This window comes from Panthera onca, chromosome B1 (assembly GCF_046562875.1).
Source record: "Panthera onca isolate mPanOnc1 chromosome B1, mPanOnc1 haplotype 2, whole genome shotgun sequence".
Classification (NCBI taxonomy): domain Eukaryota; kingdom Metazoa; phylum Chordata; class Mammalia; order Carnivora; family Felidae; genus Panthera; species Panthera onca.
Genome location: NC_138342.1, coordinates 19131435 through 19152952, shown reverse-complemented (window position 1 = coordinate 19152952; position 21518 = coordinate 19131435). Strand labels below are relative to the sequence as shown.

General features: G+C 40.7%; 1 protein-coding gene across 3 annotated transcripts in view; it reads left to right on the top strand.

Moving 5' to 3' along the window:
- Positions 1–21518, top strand: part of PPARGC1A (PPARG coactivator 1 alpha) — a 647562-nt gene that overhangs the window by 534872 nt on the left and 91172 nt on the right. Inside the window, exons 1-2 of one of the 3 annotated variants that reach the window (XM_060655326.3) lie at positions 14006–14181; positions 19206–19385. In XM_060655326.3, coding sequence (XP_060511309.1) covers positions 14134–14181; positions 19206–19385 — 228 coding nt within the window. In that variant the 5' untranslated portion in view covers positions 14006–14133. Of the gene's footprint in view, positions 1–14005; positions 14182–15566; positions 15843–19205; positions 19386–21518 lie in introns of those variants that run through there. The other 2 variants (XM_060655325.3, XM_060655328.3) reach the window with 2 other exon arrangements.

Here is a 21518-nt window from a genome sequence, read left to right as displayed (position 1 = left end):
CAGTAGCTTCAACGCCAGCTTCAGCCAGTTTGCAAATGTGCGGTCCGTTATTAGTATCGAAGAATGTCCTGGATGGGTTCATTGGATAAAGTATCATCACAGGACAGAAATCACAGGGAGAGCGCCCCAAGGAAAGATTACAGTACAGCTATATTTACTTAGTGCCTCTGCACTGGGGTTTTATTTTCCACAGTTGGAAAGGGAACCACCTGTCTCAACTGCTGATGTCAGAGAGCTCCCTCGAGACACAGGGCTGTTGGAAAGCACATGATACTGTATATGTTTGCTCTTACGTCCATATCTGCCTAAGATTGGGTTTCAGGTTTGTGCCCTATTGTGGAGTTCATTGAACAGTGACTCTGAGGTGCCCTCCCACGTCAGCATGGCCTTGTGAATTAAAAGTAGCCTGCGGAGGCCCCTGTCGTGAGTGTTCCCTCAGCTTGCAATACAAGTGTTTGCACTGCAGTAAAATGAATGACATACGTCTTGGGGTTACATCTATGGATTCAGTTTTGACAGTGAGTATCCAGAGGCATTATCTCTGCACCAGAAGCCAGTATGCTGCCGGTGTTTGGGCTTTTGTTTTATTTCTAATGATCAGGATTTTAAAAATTATATGGGGATCAGATTTGGAGGTTTTATGTGTAGATTTCTAAAGAGGCAAAAAAAAAAAAAGAGAGAGAGAGAGAGAGAGAACAGAATAGTATGTGCTTTTTTTTTTTTTTTCCCTTGATGGTAGAATGTCAATATGGAGAAATTGTTGTAGAATGAATGAAATGCTTACTGCCTAATTTGGGAAGACTAAATATTATGACCATGCATTTCAAGGGACCTATTGCATTATTATTATTTAAAAAAAATTTTTTTTTTCAAAAAGTTGGATAGTCACCGTTCCAGCTTTTTGTGCCTGGCGGGGGGCGGGGGGAGGAATTAGGCCTTTTAAATGTTGTTCTCTAAGGAAATGTGAGGGCCACTGCACTGCACAACTCCAGGGGGCCCCGTTTATGTCACAGTGAGGACTCACGCTTGCACTATCCCGCTGACTATATGTCCAATCCCAGAAAATATGATGCTATCAACATTACTCAAACATTACATAAAAATAGAATTGTTAACAACAATTGCAGAAGGCTCTCTATTAGTGAAGTTGTTCATTATTTTAATAGTGCCATGCATCTCAATTTGAATATCTTTACCAACTTGCAAATTATATGGCTGTTACACAAAATAGGTGGAAAACGGAGTCTCTGAGAGTGTGAATTACATTCTTGGGCCACATCAAATCAATGTCCTATTAGGGATCAGAACCCGGGTTCTTAATTCCCGGCTTTCCCATGATGCACACCTTCAAATTAAACTAATATTTGAAATGATGCTTGGTATCTTTTTCTCAAATCCTAAAAATAGAGTCAATAGGATGGGCTCAGACCCCTCGGTTCATCTAATCTTTCCCCCGGTGTAGGGTTTTCCTCTGAACCATTAAAAGTGTTATAATATATGATTGATATTAATTAGTTTTCTGTAAAGCACTGCACTCCTTAACATGAACTGAACTAGAAATAAATATATTACCATGAATTAAGATTTTATTAGTTGCGAAGAAGAATTGGATGAAGGCACCTATGTGAAATCCTAAGTACAGGCGTCAAATTGAATTAATGCCAGCACTGCCTTGAGATTAATTTGAGTGCTGAATAAGAAATAGTATACCATAACATAACTGTGTTTACTGAATCATTTTTGGCATCAGAAACTAAAGCTACATTACGGATGCAACAACAGGCTTTTCTCCCTTGGAAGAGAGAGGCGGGCGCATTTTGTAATTAACGTGGATGTTACCCTCTGAAAAATGCCTCTAGTCTCCAGGAAGAAAACCGTCTTCTTGAGAACGCCGCATCCCAGTGTATATCGGGGGCTGCATACTTTGTATTGCTCTGGCTATCTTCTGTATCCTATTAGAATTGTATAATATGATCAGCTCTATTTTCCATCCTCCCAGTCTGGAGTACTGGGGTAGACCTCACTTTATACATTTGCATCTCGTTATTTTGTATATGTTTTGGCAAAGTGTGTAAAGTGTTGAAGATGTATGCGGTTGCCTCAGGGATGTTCTGGAAGGGATTCCTGATTATGTAGGGACGATAGATTATACAGCATATAATACAGAGCTGTGCACACAGAATACTGTAAAGCTCCAGTGATCACTCTTCACAGCCTGGGATGCGAGTGGTGCCCCCTAGAGGAGTGCATTGCTGTGGCCCTCCTCTCCTACCCCGTATTCATTCTGCAATTCCCCGATGCCGTAATTCACTAATATCACTTGCTTGAGGGGGGGAGCGCAAAACGGGAGACGGGGACTGGCAAATAGGAAGGTTCCGCACACCACATACGTGATTTTGAATTTCCTAGGTGCCACGTTGAGAAAACGTAAATTTCATTTTAAGAAAATCTCTCGTTTTCCCCAATACATCCGCTGTATCATGTTAACATGTAGCCAATATAAATTATTAATGAGATAGTTTCCATTTGATTTTTCACGCTAACGTTTTGAAATACCATGTATATTTACATTTACAGCACATCTTAATTTTGACCAGACCTATTTCAAGTGCTCAGCAGCCATATGTGGGCGGTGGCTACTGTATTGGACAGTACAGTTTTTAACTTATATGCCAGCTTTTCAGCATTTCATTACACAGAAAAATGACTTACAAGAAAAAAAAAACAAAACCTTAAATATCTAAGACAAGTATAACATAGCCTTTATGTCGTTTTACCCATCTAAAAAGTGATTGTATGATCACAAGTTTTTGGGAAGAGTATGGACTCTAGGATGATTCAGTTGATAGGCCACTGGTGGCAAAATTGACTTGATATTGAAAAATGTTTTGCTCCTGTGGCTTTGTTTTTCATGCTTCCCCCACGGACACCATCGTTTTAAAACACGGTTTGATACTTTGTGGTTCTTCTTACATTTGCAAGCTCATGGTATCTTGTCAGTTTCCACGCAATTTAAGGGATGTCTTGTTTCTTAACAGAGAAAGTCTTTGCAGACTTTTGGCTTAAGTGACTTTTGTGGCCAGCACAATGGAAACAAAAACTGTTCTCTGCACTTGGTGCTTCTGGTCTCTTTGGAGGTAGAGCCAGGTCAGGACCAGTATGAGACTGGTTTTACTTTTCTTCAGGTAAACAGAGAAACCAACAGACACTTGGCATCCCTGCAGCTTAGACGATGATTCTGTGTGTGCTCTCATAGAAAGTCAGCTTAATGTTAAGACCTCAAAAGAAAGTGCTCTGCTTTGTTTCTAGATTTTCTTTTTTTTTTTTTTTTTTAGATGAGGAAGCCCTGCAAAGTGCAAACTTACGCATCTACTATAATGTTGTTTGATGTTAAATTGAGTGTGAAGTATTTGTATGTGAATATAAAGTATCATCATTGAGTACTTTATATGTCAAGCACTGGGCTCACATACACCTCATTCAACCCTAACAGCAACCATCAAAAATGGGCATTTACACTGCCATTTTCATTGTTTAGAATGTGAGGTCAGATAGTTTAGGTACCTCACTTGGGGTCACACAGATAGATAGATTCTAAGTGACAGATCTGCACTGACTGACCCCCAAGGTCATGTTCTCAGAGAATGGGACCACGTTTCCAAACCAAATCAGTGACAACATTCAATAATGAAGTTTGAACCGTCGGCAAAATACTACAGATTTAGAGTTGGAAGTTTCCTTCACTCAATTTATTTAAGAAGTACGTTCAGAGGGGCCCCTGGATGGCTCGGTCAGTTTAGCGTCTGACTTCGGCTCAGGTCATGATCTCACGGCTAGTGAGTTCCAGCCCCATGTTGGGCTTTGCACTGGCAGCTCAGAGCCTGGATCCTGCTTCGGATTTTGTGTCTCCCTCTTTGTTTCTCTCTGTCCCTCCCCTGCTTGTGTGTGCACTCTCTCTAAAATAAACTAAAAAAAAAAAAAAAAAAAAAAACTAAAAAAAGAAAAGAAATGTATTCAGAGAATACCTAATCCTATCCTATCTTTTGATAGAAAATATACCTAGGAAGTTGAAGGGGCTTTGTCCACGGGGAAGCAAACACACTTAGACATCAGGTTGTTCCACACCTACTCCCCAGTGGTTTGTGTGGTTAATGGTTCTTTTGAGAAGATAAGTTAAACATGCAGAAATTTTTTTTAACAGAAGTGTAGTAATCTTTGAAACGTTGTAATATTATAGGAAGATTCTTTTCTCTTTCTCCTCTATGCATTTTAGACTTTTTTATTGAAGTATAATATGAATACTGAAAAGTGCATACATCATAGGTGTTCAGCTCTATAAATGTTCACTAACTGAATGTACCCACATAAACAGCACTGACAGCAAGAAATAAACCATGGCCAGCTTTCTGGAGCCCCTCCCCACAGCCCATGTCCCCAGCTCTCAACCACTGCCAAAGGCAACCTCTATCCAGACTTCCAAGTGCGTAAATTAGGCTTATCTCTTTCTGTACTTATTTTTATAAAGAATAGAATAAGGTATGCGTTTTTTGGTGTGTCCAACCCCTTTTTCTTCACATGATGTTTCTGGGATTTATGTACATTTTGATGTGTCACAGAAGTTCATTCTTTTTCATTGATGTGCTTGACTATACTCCTGAAGCCTAAGAGTCCCAACAACCTTAATATTGTAAGTGGAATTAAGAAGTTTATGGAACATTAATATCATTTCAATGGCTTTTCCCCCCCAGAACATTATCATCCCTCGTTCCATTTGGTTCAATCTAAAACACAGGAACAATACAATCTAAATACATCAACAGACAAAGGGAAAGTAGTAAATAAATCTAAATAATAAACCTAAAACACAATGACAGAGCGGTCACCTTAGCGGTTGTGATGCAAGGTACATCCCAGCAACCCACTCTCGTCCTGTGTTTTTATGCGATAGTCAACCTCAGGTGATATAATAGAGAGGACAAAGAACACAGTCTGAAAATACCCACAGGAGAGCACCGAGTTGTAGTTCCCACTTAGTAGCTTTGTATAGCTGTGCAAAAGGTTAGACGTGGCCTATTTTTAGGTGCCCTGCGTGGAAGTGGATCCACTAAGATGGATGGTGGAAAGTTAACACCTTAGGAGCTGTCAGAGAGTTTTGCTTTGAAAAGAGGTAGCGAAAGAATCCTTTCTGATCATCTGCTCGGGCCAAAGGACAACCCAGTCTCCTTAAAGCGCAATGAAGCTTTTGGCTTGTTTAAAAGGCAAACTCTTGCAAACTGCCTTTTGGAGATTAATCCATAGGCACGCAAATGAAGCTTTCTTATGTTAGCTTTCTTATTGTTTCTTTGCTCTTGGTGCAGGAAAATGGGATGTTAAGTATGTCATGCTAGTGAATACTCTTTGGACATCCAGCATTGTATGAAAATAGCTGGTGGTTTATCAAGGCTTTGTCCTCACCGAGGTTTATCATTTACCTGGTCTTACTTTGCTTACTCCATTGTCACTAGGGCTCTCTCTCCAAATTTCCTATTAGGGCGTTTAGTGTGCCTGTGGATACTCACTCAGCCCTAAAGGAGGATCTCTGGCTGGGTGGCATTAGATGACTCTGAAGCATAGATCTTCCTCCTCCTGTTAAACTGGGTTGTACGTACAAAGAAAACAGCTGACTGGGAGACATTATTAACTCCCAAGGATACATCAGCCAACCTGTGATAGAGCCTTGGTTTAGTACATTTGCTAATAATGCCATAATAAAACATTTTAGGCGCACGGCCTCTTCTCTTTCCATACCCTGCCGTAATATCTCAGGTAATTTCTCTCAAATTAAAAAGGGGTAAGGTCTCCTTTGACCAAATATAATGAATCCTTCATTTAAGCTGGGCAAGGGGGAGTGCAGTGGTGGGGGAGCATTCCAGGATTAGGAGGCAAGAGGTTTACTCTAAGTTTTTATTTCCCTAGATGCTGTAGACCTTATTCCTCTTTACAAAACCCTAAGTTCAGGATCCTTCCTCTTTTCCAAATCCCCTCTCTCCTGGTAATGTCTTTTAATCCCTGTTGTAAAACCAAATTGCATGTTAGTATGTCAAATGGCATCTCTATGCAGGCATAGTTAATAGTCACTATCACGCGAGGTGTGTGGTTTTCATTTTTACTGTGCGAGTAGGAACTTGGTCTCACACATGACTTATGCCACTTAATAGCATTAATGACAAACAAGATAAAAACTTGCTGTTTCTCTGGGGCAACTGCTGGGCTTTGTAAGAGACTCAGGTCTGTAGAAGCCAGATTTCACATAGTCAGTATGTGTGAAAGTAGTATATCCCTTTTCTAGAATGGTTAGGAAGTTAAATACCTATATTGCAAGGGAAGTGATGAAGCTGTGCTCTTTCAACAAAGTTGAAAACCAGCTTCCTACTCTTCTTTGCACACGCTTTCTGAATTCTTGCCTTTGTGCAGTGAAACATTTGGATTTCCTCTGTGCGAAGAGGTCTTTCCAAGTTGCCTGTCTCTGCCTCTGTCAAGGCAGGCATATCCTTGCGTCTGAGAGGTGGCAAGGATCTGAGATGTGTTTGAATCTGGCCATCTCCTTTGACCGAGGCTCAGAGACATTAAGTGAACTGCCCATAAAGCTGAACTGTGGGCTAGTGACACAGCTGAGTGAGGACCCATGTTCTTCCACCATCCCTTTCCTTCCATCTTGGACTGAATCAAGATCCACAAAGTTCCTCTACCTCTACTTCTCGGATAGATTGAGCCAAATGTAATCTCACAAGCATAGCTACCATCTGTCACCATCCAAGGCTACTATAATACCATCGACTCTATTCCTTTTGCTGTGCCTTTTATTCCCGTGACTACAAGTCTCATGAACTTGGCCTTGGTTCCAGCCTCATTACCCCTTTTCCCACGAAAATTCTTAATAGTCAAAATAATGATCACCCAAGTGTGGGAAGAGTGATTTGCAGGAAAGGCCCATGAAACTGTGAGAACACTAACTCCAAGGGGCTAATAGTAAGAGCCTTCATTCCTGTGAGGATAGTGAGCCTTCCTGGGGAAAGAGAATGGGTCAACCTCTCCTCCGGGATACTTGGAGGGTCCAGAAGGAGCTTCCTGCCCAAGAAAAGCGCTGCAGCACATGAGAGCCTGCACAGTGGCTACACATTTGGGAACAGATTGCATCCCAGAAGTTCACTTGTAAGTCACTGGTTTGAAACTTGGACGGCATTTTCCTCATCCTGCCTACTTCAGTTGTCTTGGGAAGAAGTCACGTCTACATCAACTCTTCCCAAACCTGCCAGGACGGCCCCTTCCTGTTCCCAGGTGCTAAAATCTCTTCCTGAGAAATCTTCTTAATAGTTTATAGTCACACCATTCTGAAGACATTTACTAGTCTTTTTCTTGGTATGTGCTTCTGAACTCTGTTAGATGCTAGAAAGGAAGGAAAAATATGGCTAACAAATAGATGCTTTTGTATAAATAACTGAAATCTCCTTTACCCTACCAAGGATAATTACACTTTTGAACGGAGAGTTTGTTAAACTGAACTGATGAAATTTCAAATCGAGAAACAAAGTGAAAATGCCAGGGGGATCTTGGGGCCAGGGGTTTGGGCCCACCTCTGAGGCAAGCTACTAAGACTTGATAGCTTTCCTCAACCTATAGCTCAGGGCTCAGAGGGTTTCTCAGAATGCTGATGAGTAACTGCTCCCTGTTACTCAGGAGGCTTTCTTCTGAGTGGAGTGTGGGCTACACTTGGTACGATAGACAGAAATGGCTTCCTTGTAAACATGCGATGAATATTTGAGACTTCCGTTGGATGCCAGGGGCCATTTCTGTTTGCTACATTCCCTGTACATTAAGAGGGCACAGCTGTACGCCTGAACCTCTAGATTTCCTTGAAAAAGGGATACTTTCTATTTTGAATACAAAAGTTATACATGTTCATCACAGAAAATTTAAAAATTACAGAAAAACATACATACACAGAAAGAAAATTAAAAAGGACTTATAATATCATCAGCCACTATTAACACCTTGCCATATGTTCTCCCAGTCCTCTTTCTTCTTTTCTTTGAGTAGATACATTGGCATGTAAATTTGTTTTGATTATAGTTTTTTCAAACATAATTTTAAACCTTAGTGTATTTTGAACATTTTCTTATTTGCCATTAAATGTATTTTGCAATAGATTTTAATGTTAGCGTTGAATATACATATATAATGAATATATAAACATATGAATATATATATGAATATATATGTGTATATACACAGACACACACACACACACACACACACACACACACACACATATAAAATGCTTTATAATTTATTTAACTAGACTATTACTATCGCTCATTTACCTGGCTTTCAAGTTTTCAAGTATTTTATTTGTATATATTTATATACAAATAATATAGTATTGGGTCTCCTCACACCAAAAATCTTTGCACACATCCCCTTGTTGTGCCCTTAAGATGAATTTCCAGAGGTAGAATTTCTGGGTTTAGGGGGATGCCTATTTTTAACACTTTTGATACGTATTGCCTACTTGTCCTCTAGAAACACTTGTACCCATTTGTAATCCTACCAGTAGTATTTGACATCTATTTTTGATTGAGCTGCTAAATGTGGAGGTCAATCTTAGTGAAGTGTTCTTCTTGGTTAAGAAAGTTTTCTCAAAAATCCTGTGTCTGTTGGGGCTAGCAAATATAAGGTAAGATTTTATTTAAGTCATCATAAAATTCAGCTTAGACCTGAAGCTAATTGCTTCTTAAGATAGGAATTTATTCCCTTTCTGCCTCCCCACATTTTCAGGATAGATATTAGCTCTGCTGGAATTAAATTCAAATATCAAAGCACTGAAAAATCTACAACAGAAACAAAAGCAAAATCACCAAACCTTTCTGAGACTTGTCTGATGGGAGTTAAAGAAAGAGAGAGAGAGAGAAAGAAAGAAAGGAAGGAAGGAAGGAAGGAAGGAAGAAAAATAAAGGAGGGAGGGAGGAAAGAGAAAGAAGGAAAGAAAGACAGACAGACAGAAAGAAAGAAAGAAAGAAAGAAAACTCTTCACCTATTTCATGCTTCCATTTTGAGACTAATTGAAAAATACAATTTACTTCACTAAAGTCAAGAAAAGTTAAGCTCATTAGGACCCAAGCTCTAGAAAAAAGTACCAGGCAGAACTATTCGACTAACAGTTGTTTTTTTTTTCAATTTAGTAATTTGTGTACCTCAGTTTTCTCAGGCCCTTCACTAAGTTCCTTAGGGAATAAAAATATCTTCTTCAGTGAACTATTACATTACTGAGGTTTAGTGGCTCTTTATATTTTTCAACAGTGCCAAATTTAATAAAATACAATGTGCTTTATTTTCAATTTCAGTAAAAAAAATATTGCTAAATAATCCTATGGAGCATTTCTTATTTATATAACCAATAACTCCCTGCATTATAGATGCATTAACTTGAAATAATTAAGGTAAATGAAAATATGGCAGAATTAAATATCAGACAAAAGCAGATTTTAACCATCCTTTTATTATTTCTTATCTTCACACCTAATAAGCATACTTTTTACTTTATGTTTAGCTTAGTCCAACTGACTGACTGCAGCCCAAATTAATTTTCACTTTTTTTTTTTTTTGGGGGGGGGCTTTAATGTGAAAAATGGCAGGAGCAGATTCTGAGGTCTGTGTTAAAATACAGGCTGACTCAGTTGTACAGAACTGTTCTGCAGAAGGTTTTATTGGGGATAAAAGTTGTGTTGCCAAGGTTGTCTATTGCCTTCAGTTTATTTTAAAAAATAAACAAATGAATTCAAGGAAGCATGAAAGCCATGCAGTGACTTTTCTTCTGTTTGTTTCCCCCAAGGTGCTTTGTTCACATTGACATCTTCATGGCAGAACAAAGTAAGATTTGATTTGAGAGTGTTTGTAGGCTAGAGGTGTTTGATGTACCCTGCTCTGCCACCAACTTTGGTGCCCCGCATGGCCCCAGTTTCAAACATGTCCCAGAGGCTCAGAGCATGTGCTCAGAAACTGACATGGGGTATCAGAATCAATCAGCCCCTCTAGGAATTAAAAGCAAGCAATTGAATGCCTGTTAGCAATGATTAACTTTAAAAACATTAGCAATTCTGGGCAGATCCCTTTCCTTTTCTGGAAGAATGCTCTAGGCAGGCAGCATTCCCAGGAATGTTAGTTTCCAGCTATGTAGACACTCTCTCGGATATAAAGTTACCTCTGGGGTCTTTGCTGGTGCTTTTGACTTGGGAATGAATATTATTCTTATGTATAAAACTTCAGTCCTTCCTAGAAGGGTTTTCAGAGATCTATATGCCATTTTCAGCTGCTATCTAAACCCTTGCTTTTTTTTCTTTTTATATTTTTTCTCAGTTATAAAATGAGTACAAGATAATCTTTATTGAGTAGCTTTGAGGACCAAAATTGATTGAAATATGCTATATAAAATGCTGATCTTAATGTCAAGCTCATGTCAGCCCTGCTATATATATTTTCTTTTCCAGGTTTCTTTTTAAGTTTCAGCCTTTAATTTGTCCTTACATCTCTATTTAAGTTTATAAAAAAAAAACAATGGGACAAAGATATTTTATACTAGTAGCTCTTTACTTCTGAGTTCTCACCTATTTGCAATAATGATGTTAAAACAAATTGTCTTTGCTGCTGTCTACTTGGGTATTTGAGTTTGATTGTGTTTATTTAGTTTTTAAGTGATAATTGTCTGAAGCAGAGAGGGTGGGAAAAGCCTATAGTTTGGGGCAGTGGTGGGGAAATGTTACATGCTTTGTCTAATATTTTTGTTACGGAATGGAATTATCTCGAAGGTTTATTTTCTCTCTTGTTATCAACTGAGGCTAGATCTCTTGCCTTCACTAATGTTGGAGTCTTGGGAAACGTTAACAGAGCTAGTGAGGGGAGAAATTCCACTGGGGTGGAATCTAGGTTCTGTGAAGATATGGAACATTACGGGCTCTCAACAGATGTTAATAAATACCTCTTTCTATTGTTGGGACAAAGTGGGGTTGATTTGGGTGTGAATTGTAATGGTTAGTGGAAGGACCTTGTACCTAAAAAGGGTGTGTTTTAAGGAGAAGAGGAATCCTGGTATTGGGCAAAGTTGCATTGTTTTTCTTTTTGCATAGCAAATTATTTTTCATTTTTAAGGGCTGTCATCCCCCTAAAATTGTCAGCTCCCTTGTGTCCATGTCCTGTGCCTTCTTGGTAGTCCTTACAATATGTTGCTGTGGACACAGATTTCAATAGATCCTTGCTGATTGAAAACAAACATTTGGAAATCTTAGAGGCAGAGCTGATGGAGAGGTATGAAGAGGGCCGCAGGGAGAGAGGAAGAGAAAAACAGTCAAGACAGAGAAAGAATTAAATATAGAAACTGCCTGGGAAGCCAGAAAAGAGCTAAGTTGGTGAGGAACTAACAGTTTATGTTCTCCTGAGAAAAGAAAAAACTGGACACAAGAGAATTTTTAAAATCTGAAGAGCTAATTAACCAAATTATAAGACCTCTCAAATATCCCTCTCGTTAGAGTTGTAACTTTGAGATTAAAAAAAAATAATAGGGAAAGTGACTCTGATTTGTCCCAAGAATCAATTTAAGTTTGGAATTGTCCCGTCATAGAAACTTGAGGGGAAATATGCCCTATGCTGTAGCTTAGAAATCATGTCAGTGGTTTGACTCTTAACTCCCCCTCATTGTGATGGTGAAGGGAGAAGAAAATGTATATAAAACCACCTGTAGTTTCAGTGACTGTGCTGATTGGATTAAGAAAAAGTGGAATTAGGTGGTAAGAAAACAAGTAAGAAAACCCCAACACCACAATGTGGGCAGGTTACAATATCAAAAACAATCATACAAAATGTTCCAGTGCAAAGAACTTCTTTAAAATGTGTGAACAGAATTAAAAAAAAATATATGTATATACATTTATATGCTTAGAAAGATATGCATAATGGATGCCTAACCTTTGATAAAGACAGTTAAGAGTATCAGAAAAAATCACCACAGGGATCACCTGATAATAATTAATAAACATCAACTCTTATTGGTCAAGTGACCACTGTTATTTCACAGTTGGCTGTGTTGAGGGTAGAGCCAATGACCTTTGCCCTGAATTTTAATAATTTACTGTAGTTTTACATTAAATCAGAATATAATTGGGAAGAAAATTAGTGTTTCTTTGTGGGGAGTGCAGAGTAATGCCACTAATTGCATGTATAAAAGCCTTCCCGAGGTTGTATTTTCCTGTTCTTTCTTGATTTAGGAAATTAAAACTACAGTAATTTTCCGCTATTTGTAAGAGGGAAGATGTGCCCGTGAAATGTACTCAGCTAACTTAAAATGTCAAAGCTCTGGGCCATCTTTTTATGTCCAGTAATGACAAACTGTCAATTTCATCACATTTTTCAGGAATTTACTGGCAACTTGTTGCAGATATCAGAGTAGAAAAATACCTTATAACATGTGTGGTCTGAAAGAAGAAACAGTTTGATTTTTGTTTGTTTGATTTGTCTTCCTTTCACCTTTAATATCGGTGCAACTTTACAGTTAAAATGTGTCAGAGAGAATCACCATTTTTTTTTCTTTAGAAAGAGATGGACAAGAGAGAACCCATTAAATTAACCTTAGTGGAACAGGAGATTAAATTAATAGTGCTTTAAAATTATTTTTAGATACCTGGGGGATTTTTTTTTCCAGAGAAGTTATTATCAAGTAAAAGAATTGAACTGATTTTAAAGTATATTGGGTTGAAAATTTTATTAAAAACATGTATTCACAAATTTATATACACATGTACATTTCCCTGGAACTTGGAAGGGTTAAATCAGACCACTGTAGTGTTATGGGAAGTGTTTCTCGGCGATCCCCAGTGCCTTGAGTTTGTTATGTATTCAATATGTATGTCATCATAAAACAGTGCACCTGCATTAGCCTTCATTGTCTCAGGGTAGAGGCTGGAAAAAAAAAAAATTAAAAAGCTCAAGAAATGAATATTTCTGCTAATAGCGTGTCAGTATTTTTCCCTTACTCCACGGACATTCTTGGTCTCAAATGCAAACTGCACAGCTCAGGCACTTGGGTTGGAATCCAGTGTTTATTCAAAAAGGCACCCTAAGGCGGCTGGGGTGGAAATGGTACACATTTGAAAAAAAAAAGGCAGCCGGGAAACTCAGCTGATCTGAGCACAGCGGCGGCAACTGTATTTACTAACACTTGTTTTCTGGGAGCCTATGAGAGAAATGGAAATAATTAGAAAGGACCTGAAAGGGTGGTATTTTGTTCGTTGTTCTCCTTATAAGGAGCAAAGCAAATTGCAGTAACACTTTGGGAGCTGGTGTTCCCTTACCGCCACGGGGACAGCAGATTCCTGGGTAGAGGAGTTTGTTTATACCTTAACAAATACAGACTATTTTGTTGATTAAACAAGCAAAAAAAAAAAAAAAAAGAAAAAAAAATGCCTGCCCCATTCTCTGCTTTCAAACACTTCCCCCAATTAGAAAATGTCTCATAAAAATGCATCATGTGATAAGCTCTTGCTTTAGTCCCAAACCGAGCTGGAGTCCACTGGAGGTCTTAGTATTTGAATCCTTGGGGAGTGCACATTTTAGCTAAGAGTATAGTTACTCTGTGATGAAACAGGGAGCTTTGCCACTTGCTTGTTTTGGAAGGAAAATAAATTAAAAAAAGATTGCAGGGGATTTTAGTTATTATATGGCCAGGACTCCGTTTAGAGTCTGTGGCATTCAAAGCTGGCTTTAATCACAGCATGATGCTTGAAGCCTCCAAAAGTCCAAGTGTTTCCTTTCTTTCTTTCTTCTTTCCGTTTTTTTTTTTTTTTTTTTTTAAGCGTTACTTCACTGAGGCAGAAGGCTGCCTTTGAGTGACGTCACGAGTTTGAGCAGCAAGCTGCACAGGAGAAGGGAGGCTGGGTGAGTGACAGCCCAGCCTACTTTTTAATAGCTTTGTCATGTGACTGGGGACTGTAGTAAGACAGGTGCCTTCAGTTCACTCTCAGTAAGGGGCTGGTTGCCTGCATGAGTGTGTGCTCTGTGTCACTGTGGATTGGAGTTGAAAAAGCTTGACTGGCGTCATTCAGGAGCTGGATGGCGTGGGACATGTGCAACCAGGACTCTGTATGGAGTGACATCGAGGTGAGCTGGGGCTGGGCTCGGCACTGCAGCCAGGACTGAAGCGTCCCTCCCGATGCAATTATTCCTGTAACGGGGGGGTGGGGGGGAAGGGCTTGGACAAGGAGAGGAGGCAGGAGAGTATCCCGGGCAGGAGCTTTTGGAAGGGAATCTCAATCTTATCTTAACTCCAATAACTTTGCTATTTTAAGGTGGCTCTGAGATGCCTTGAGCAAATCAAAGCTTAGCTGCTGTCACCCATATCTGTTGCAGTTGGAAACTCTTTCCATGTGCCTTTGGCTCTGTTTCTACTCATATGCAATATTTATGCTCTAAGATATTGATATGAATCAGAAGCTGAAGTCTTTCCAGTGGTATTTAGTGGCCCGGTTGGAAAAATGCCATTTCTATTTATAATAAGATGAAGATAAAAATATTAAAATGGATGTGCTCAAATATAGTCAGTTTTGACTCTAGTCCGGATTTTTTTTTTCTCTTTTTCCCCTCTCTCTCTGTTCATCAGACAGAGAACTCACAAAATCCTAAATAATCCTGCTAGGCTATTTTAGATTGCTTTCCCTGCAGCACCACAAAACAAGGGAGCTGATCCCTTTAAAACAGCTATATGTGGTTGAAAGATTTGGTCAGCAAATAAAAAAATATGTACATACGCCTTACGATGAAGGTTTTGCATTAGCGTCGGTGGCAGGGAAGCCAATGGTTAAATCTCTCTGTACCACGGAGAGCTGCCTGAAGCCGGAGAGAGGAGTTTATGCAGGGCTGTGTGTGGGGCTGCTCGCTGCTTGTGTAAAAATAGACGGCAATACATCAATTCCACAGTCTCTGCTGGCCACAATTCATACAGGGGGAGAAAAGCAAGCCGTTTCCTCATAATCTCTGGAGCCTACAGTGACTAGCGGGGGGAAGGAGGGCCGTGGCATGTTTGCATTCAACACAATGGAATGTTCTCGGAAAGTTTGGGCAACTTGGGAAAGAAGCGAAACTTTCTGCGGACTGCAGCGAGATGTAGCCCAATTGCATTGCACGGGGGACCGGAGCAGCTAACAATGACTCCGGCAGAGGACTGCTAGGGCTCCCTCTGGGCAGCCGAGGGCACGTAGGGTGAGGGGGAGGATCGAGAGCCACACGTGATTTGATTAAATAAGATGTCCATGTGGTGTGGCGATACACATCTAAAGTGAAAATAATTTGGCCGGGCCGTCCGCGAATGCATTTCTCCTATCTAGCGAGGCATGCCCTGGCTCCTTAACTCTTTGCTGGGTTTGCACATGTTGGCTCGGGTTGCCCTCTCCTGCCTTGGCAGCTGGTACTTGCGGATCCTGACTGTCCTTATCTTGTTGTGATTTCTCGGTAAGGTGGACTGGATCGGGCTAATTCATATGTGCTGTCGCTATTAGGAGTCAGGGTTCTAAGTGGCTTCAAAGTCCCCAGTGTCTTGGAGCCGCCGGGGCATCCTGTGGCTGGCTGGCTGGCAGGCTGGCTGGCAGTGTGGGTCTCTCAGCTGCTATAGTTTCATTTTTCCATCACGCATTATTCTGGATGCTGTTGGGAGTTGATCTGGAAATATGGAGGATTTCTTTTCATCACTGGAATTCCTGGAGTCGTTTTCAAGTCAGCGTCGGGACCGTTTAGAACAGTGGCCCTTTTATGTTCTTCTGAAGGAGGTGAGTTCCCCGGGCTCAGCGTCCAGCCGTGGATTGAGTTGTCGGTGGAGACTGGCCAGTCGCCTCTCTGTTGCACTGGAGGCAGCGAGCTGCGAGAAGCCGTGCCTTGGCGGCCGCAGCTCTGGAAACCACCTCGGCCAGCCTAACGTGTTACGAGCAGCAGGTAGCATAGGCAGTTTTCATTTTTGGAATCATTAACGTTTGCTGTCATCCTAAAACGTATTATGCCCTTTTGCACGTAATGACAGGACAGCACAGTGGTTAATAAAGGCCTATATCGCTGTAGCTACTCAGAGTCCCCAGTGTTTTACAGTTTAATGAAGGTGATGTACAATAAGGTTACCAAGATTGATAGAGACAGTTCACATGACATACCCTCCACGAAGACTGTCATTCTTTACTGCCTGCCCCCCCCTACCCTACTCCCTTTTCCCTGTCCTCACTAATTTTTTTCTAAGAAGTAAGAATTCTTTTTTCCTTAATATAATTAATGTGGCCAAGTCCACTCTTTCTTCTCTCTCTCTTTAAAATTTACCATCAATGGCACAAAAACCTCCAAAAGGTTAATGGAGAATTATACTTAATTATGATGATTCATTATCATCAGTGCAGTTAAGCTAATTTATTGTCTGCTCCTTAACTAAGGGAAAAGTCTGTTGGGGTGAAAAAACGTACAATAATTAGCCTTTTGTGTTTAGTGACTGCTTTATCCTCTTAAATCTTATTATAAAATTAAGGCTACGGTTGTGAAATAGCTGTCATAGTTGCAAAGAGGCAGGAGAATGTGTCTCTGTAACTGCAAGAAAGACACCTGTTACAGATGTATAGGGAAGCAGTAAATATCAGCATGTCAGATGAGGACAGTTACAGGGCTTGGACTGTTAACTCTGGTATCATCCAAAGGCCAAATACAAATTAATAACAGGGACACCTGCTATCACTAATGTGTTTTAGATTATCGGGATAATGCCACATTCAGAAACACTGATTTTACTAGCATGTCCACATTGGCCAGAGCACAGGCACATTTCCAACCACAACGTAAGAGCAAAAATGGGACGGAAAGAGAAAAGGGAGGAAAGGAATGTGTGAATGACAGCGCAGTAAAATGCCAGAAATTGATCTGGTCTTTTTAATGGTTGTTCAGAAGTCACTTAAAAATGCACGTACCTGCAAGGGTGAAGGGTGTTGCACAAGCCATGCTTAGAGAAGGCAGTTGAGGGGAGAGACAGCAAGAAGTTGTTCACCAGTCGATGGGACACGCCGGCATTCCGAAGCATGGCTTCTAAGTTACGTTCTCCACGACAGGAACTTAAGCCAGATGGACACCTCCCGTGTTTTCCACCTTCATTTTATTTTTTGTTGCTGTTTCTGTTGTTCATGCTTCTTCTTTCTTGTTTAAGGACTGTCCCTCAATGAAGCCCTGGTGGGTTTTGCACCATTGAAAAAGTTACCCTTGTCTCTGAATCGATCATGTTGGGGAAGAGTTAACACTGTGTGTTTGTACCTGGAGGATAAGCAGCGTGGGCCGGTATGGAGACTGGGAAGTGTTACGCCCGTAACAGAACGCGAACATTGTACCAGAACAAAATCTCCGCGGCCCAGCCTCCGCCTACTTATAAACCTAGTCAAGTATACCGATCTGCAACTTTGGGCTAACTCGGATAATAAAAAACGGGACGACCGATAAAATGATAAGGAAAGAGTTCAGGTGGAGAGGATTGCCCTTTCTTTTCGCGTCACGGTCGTGCCTGCAGTCTGGGATCTGACTGGGACCTGGTGGTCTTAGGGAAGAATCACAGTCATCTTCAGGCTGCCCCCCGCCTCCCCTTACCAACTGCTGACTCCATTACCAAGTACCTTCTTCTCAGCGTGGTGCTTACGATCGTGCTGCTGCATATGACCCGTGTAATGTAGCCTGCCAGGGATGACAGGGGTGCTCGAGGAAAAAAAAAAAAAAAAATCTGCATAAAACTTCTTTTATTCAAAACCTAAACGTCAGGCAGAATCTTGAGCTTCAGGCCCAACGGCTGCCTGGATGGGAACAACTCCACAGCATCTCTCCTGACCTTGGAAGGCAGGGCCGTGAGGGTGCCACTTCAGCTTGCGCACCTGCTCTGATTTAGACACCTTGGCTTGCAGGTGGATAAAGTTCTTCTGGCTCTGGTATCACCGGAGCCCTGCAGTAGGAAACTTCTGCAGGGTTCTGCACAGTATGCCGTGAGGAAATCAGCAGTCAGATTGCCGATTGGAGGTGAGAAGACCACCTCTCTGATAACGGGGGGCCACTTCCTTCAAAAAGCCACAGTGTGGGACAATGAAAAGACCACCTACTCCGTGCAAGGAAGTGAATGACTCTTCCAGTCTGACATAGCCTTGCTGACAAGCCAGCCCAGCCACAGTGTGGGCTATTTTCAACCTCTCGCTGTGTTGAAGTCGTTGAAAAACTCCGAAGGAAAATAGTTCTTTTGAATACACTCAGAGCGTAGGTGAGGAATACATAAATGATGAGAAAAAAATACGGTTGTGGGGCGTTATAGGGGTTTTTCCTTCGTAGATGTCAAGCGATCCCACTCACACGCACTCCCCCCACACTTGACTTGCAAGTTAAACGTTGTAAAAGATGTAAAGATCATACAGAAAAACTATGACTTTTGTCCTTATCTCAAGGAACTTGCTTTTGACCTGTTCAAGATGAAGTGCTGTGGCTCATGAAGAGTCAAGTTGCGAGATTTAAATAATAATTCAAGAGAACCATAGACAAGTTAGAGGACTTGCATCATTAGTTGCTAAATGAATTATGTGGATTATAATGGTCAAAAGGAACGTGAATGGAGAAAGTTTTCCTAGTAGAGCTCTTATGCTGCTAGTATTCATTCAACAATTGTTTATTTTGTTTTTATTACGTGTGATGGCGATTCCAAGGTAAAATCAAATTTGTATCCTTCCCTCAAAGAGATTATACTCTCAGGGTAGAGTAGACTTTTGCGCAGCGGTGACTGAAAAAGTTGAAACTCGTTCAGTGCTAACCATCAAAAAAGTCCAAATCCAGTTGATTTCTTTTCTTTTCTTTTTTTTTTAAGTTGATTTCTAACTGGAAGAATCAGAGAGGGCTTCACGGGAACATGGCATTTACCATGAATTTGGAGGTAGAATCTTGGATGGAATGGATCAGGCAAAGTATCCATTGAGAGCAAAGTCAGTAAAAGAATTTAGGATGTTTTTTCCCTGGTGGCTAAAACCCTGGAAACCAGCTTTGGTGGTGTGGTTGAATTAACCAGGCTTAATTCCTATCACATGCTATTGCAGTTTAATAAATTCCTGCAGTTAATGAAAGCTTTTTTTCCCCCCTGCCTCCTGCAGTGTGCTGCTCTGGTTGGTGAAGACCAGCCTCTTTGCCCAGATCTTCCTGAACTTGACCTTTCTGAACTAGACGTGAACGACTTGGATACAGACAGCTTTCTGGGTGGACTCAAGTGGTGCAGTGACCAATCAGAAATAATATCCAATCAGTACAACAATGAGCCTTCAAACATATTTGAGGTAAGGGCATCATCCCTTGGCGAAAATTAATTTCTCATTGAACGTGGCTTGGGCCATCATATCATTATTGGCCTGAAAGCATATCGGCTTCTCACTTTGCTGTCATCAAAAGACTTCTTATCACAGGTAGGCCCTTCCTCTTTCGTGGAAGAACAGTGTTTGGCAAATGAGTGGACTCGTTGTTGTTGTTTTGAGATCTGGGGGGGCTAAGGGCCCCTGACAGAGCGCATTACTCTGTGTCGAAATACTAAGGGGTTGTGAAAGCTTTACGGACAAAGAAGAACAAGAGTCTAAACCTGTTTGTTCCTGTCTATTTCCCACAGAAAAGTGCCTAATGTAAATTAATGTGAAATGTAAAAGAATGCATTTTTTTTCATCCAAGAGATTAGACGTCTACCTTGATTTGTCTCACAAAGTTAGTGGGTAGTTATTAGTATTGTCATTTTTTTGATCAGACCTCTGATTTCTCTACAGTATAGAAATGTCTAAGCCCAGCTATTCTAATATTTACTTACAAATTAGTAAAAATTTGCTTACCTTTCAATAGGGAAAATTACCTCCTAGGCTCCAGACTCTTATTATAAGCCTACCCTATAATAAGGAATGTTAATCTACTCCTATTAAAGTGTTACTTTGAAAAAAGAAGTTCTTTCTTACAAGATCAGTACTCATTTACTTAAGAAGAAATGGTTTCTTAGAGGGACAAACATTGAGCAGTCTGGCAAATGAACTGAATAAAGATTGTTGAGTCAACTAGCTTTCAATATCACCACTACCAGCACCCCCATCATTGTCTAACATCTTCTCCCTGATATGTCCCAGGCCCCATGCGAAGCACTTTAAATGTCTTTTGTATCCCACCAGCAGAACCATTCCTTAAACTCCAGTGTATTTGGTTGAGATCTCAAGTCATTAAGAAAGCCAATGTTACAATATTTATTGAATTTTTCCAGCACCCAGCACATAAAAAGCACTGAATAAATGTTTATTGAGTCATTAAGAAAACCAATTTTACAATATTTACTGAGTTTTTTTTTTCAGCACCCCAGCACACAGAAGGTGTTGAATAAATGTGGGTTGACTGATAAATGACTGGTGACTATAGTAATGTTAATAACAGTAATAGCGATAACAGCAATGGCCAAGCTTTTGAGACACCTGTGCTATATATGTGTCATCTCGCATATCCCTAAAACAACCTATTTTTTAGGTACCATGAGTACCGTTCCCATTTTCCGTCGAGTCTCAGAGAGGTGAAGTGAGTCTCAGACTCCGAGTCTCAGAGAGGTGAAGTGATTTTCCCCAAATCACACAGTTGACAGAGACCGGGGATCTGAACCCCAAATTGATCTGATGTCCAAGGCCATATCACTGATAAAAATAGAGTACCAGTGAGGTGGGGTGACAACCATCCTTCACAAAGACATATCAAGCTGCTGCTCTGCTGAATATATTTAAAAATAGAACAGACTCGTTCCTTTCAGTGTTGGTTGACATGGGAGCAGGAATAGTTGGGGAGCCAAGGTGGCTGTAGGTTCCGTCCATGGCTAAGAGTTTCTAATATGTCTGAACAGAGTCTTGGATGAGGACTTAAGATGGGGGAGTCCGGGCTGGGGAGAAGAGGCACTGAAGGTCTGCGGTTAGTTCTATTTCCCAGGCTTCTCAGCCGGGTCTTTGAAAGTTCATGTGAGGTCTTGGCTAGTTAGAACTGGTAAATTGAACATTCCTCATTCAGTACACTTGTCAGGCGACAGGCCCGTTTTAAGTCATGCTGCATTAAATAAACAGTACTTTAAAAAATGTCCATCTCTATAGACCTCTTATCTAAAAATCGGTATTCCATTTTGGGTGATTGCCATGCATTTTGTAGGTGATGGCCAGGGAATAACTAAAAGGTGGGGGTGGGGGGCATGGCGTGGGAGTCAGTGCCTCCCCGGTGAGCTAGTTTCAAAAAAAATCCCTTCCCCATGACCTTGTGTCCCCATATTTCATGTTGTGGCACCTGCACGAGGCATTTCTCATCGGTACCTTGAGGAGACTTGGTTCAGCAACTGGTTATATATAGGTGCTTTAATCTACACGAAAACACCCTTTTGGTTCTGTGTATAACTTTCTACCACTGATAGAATTGTT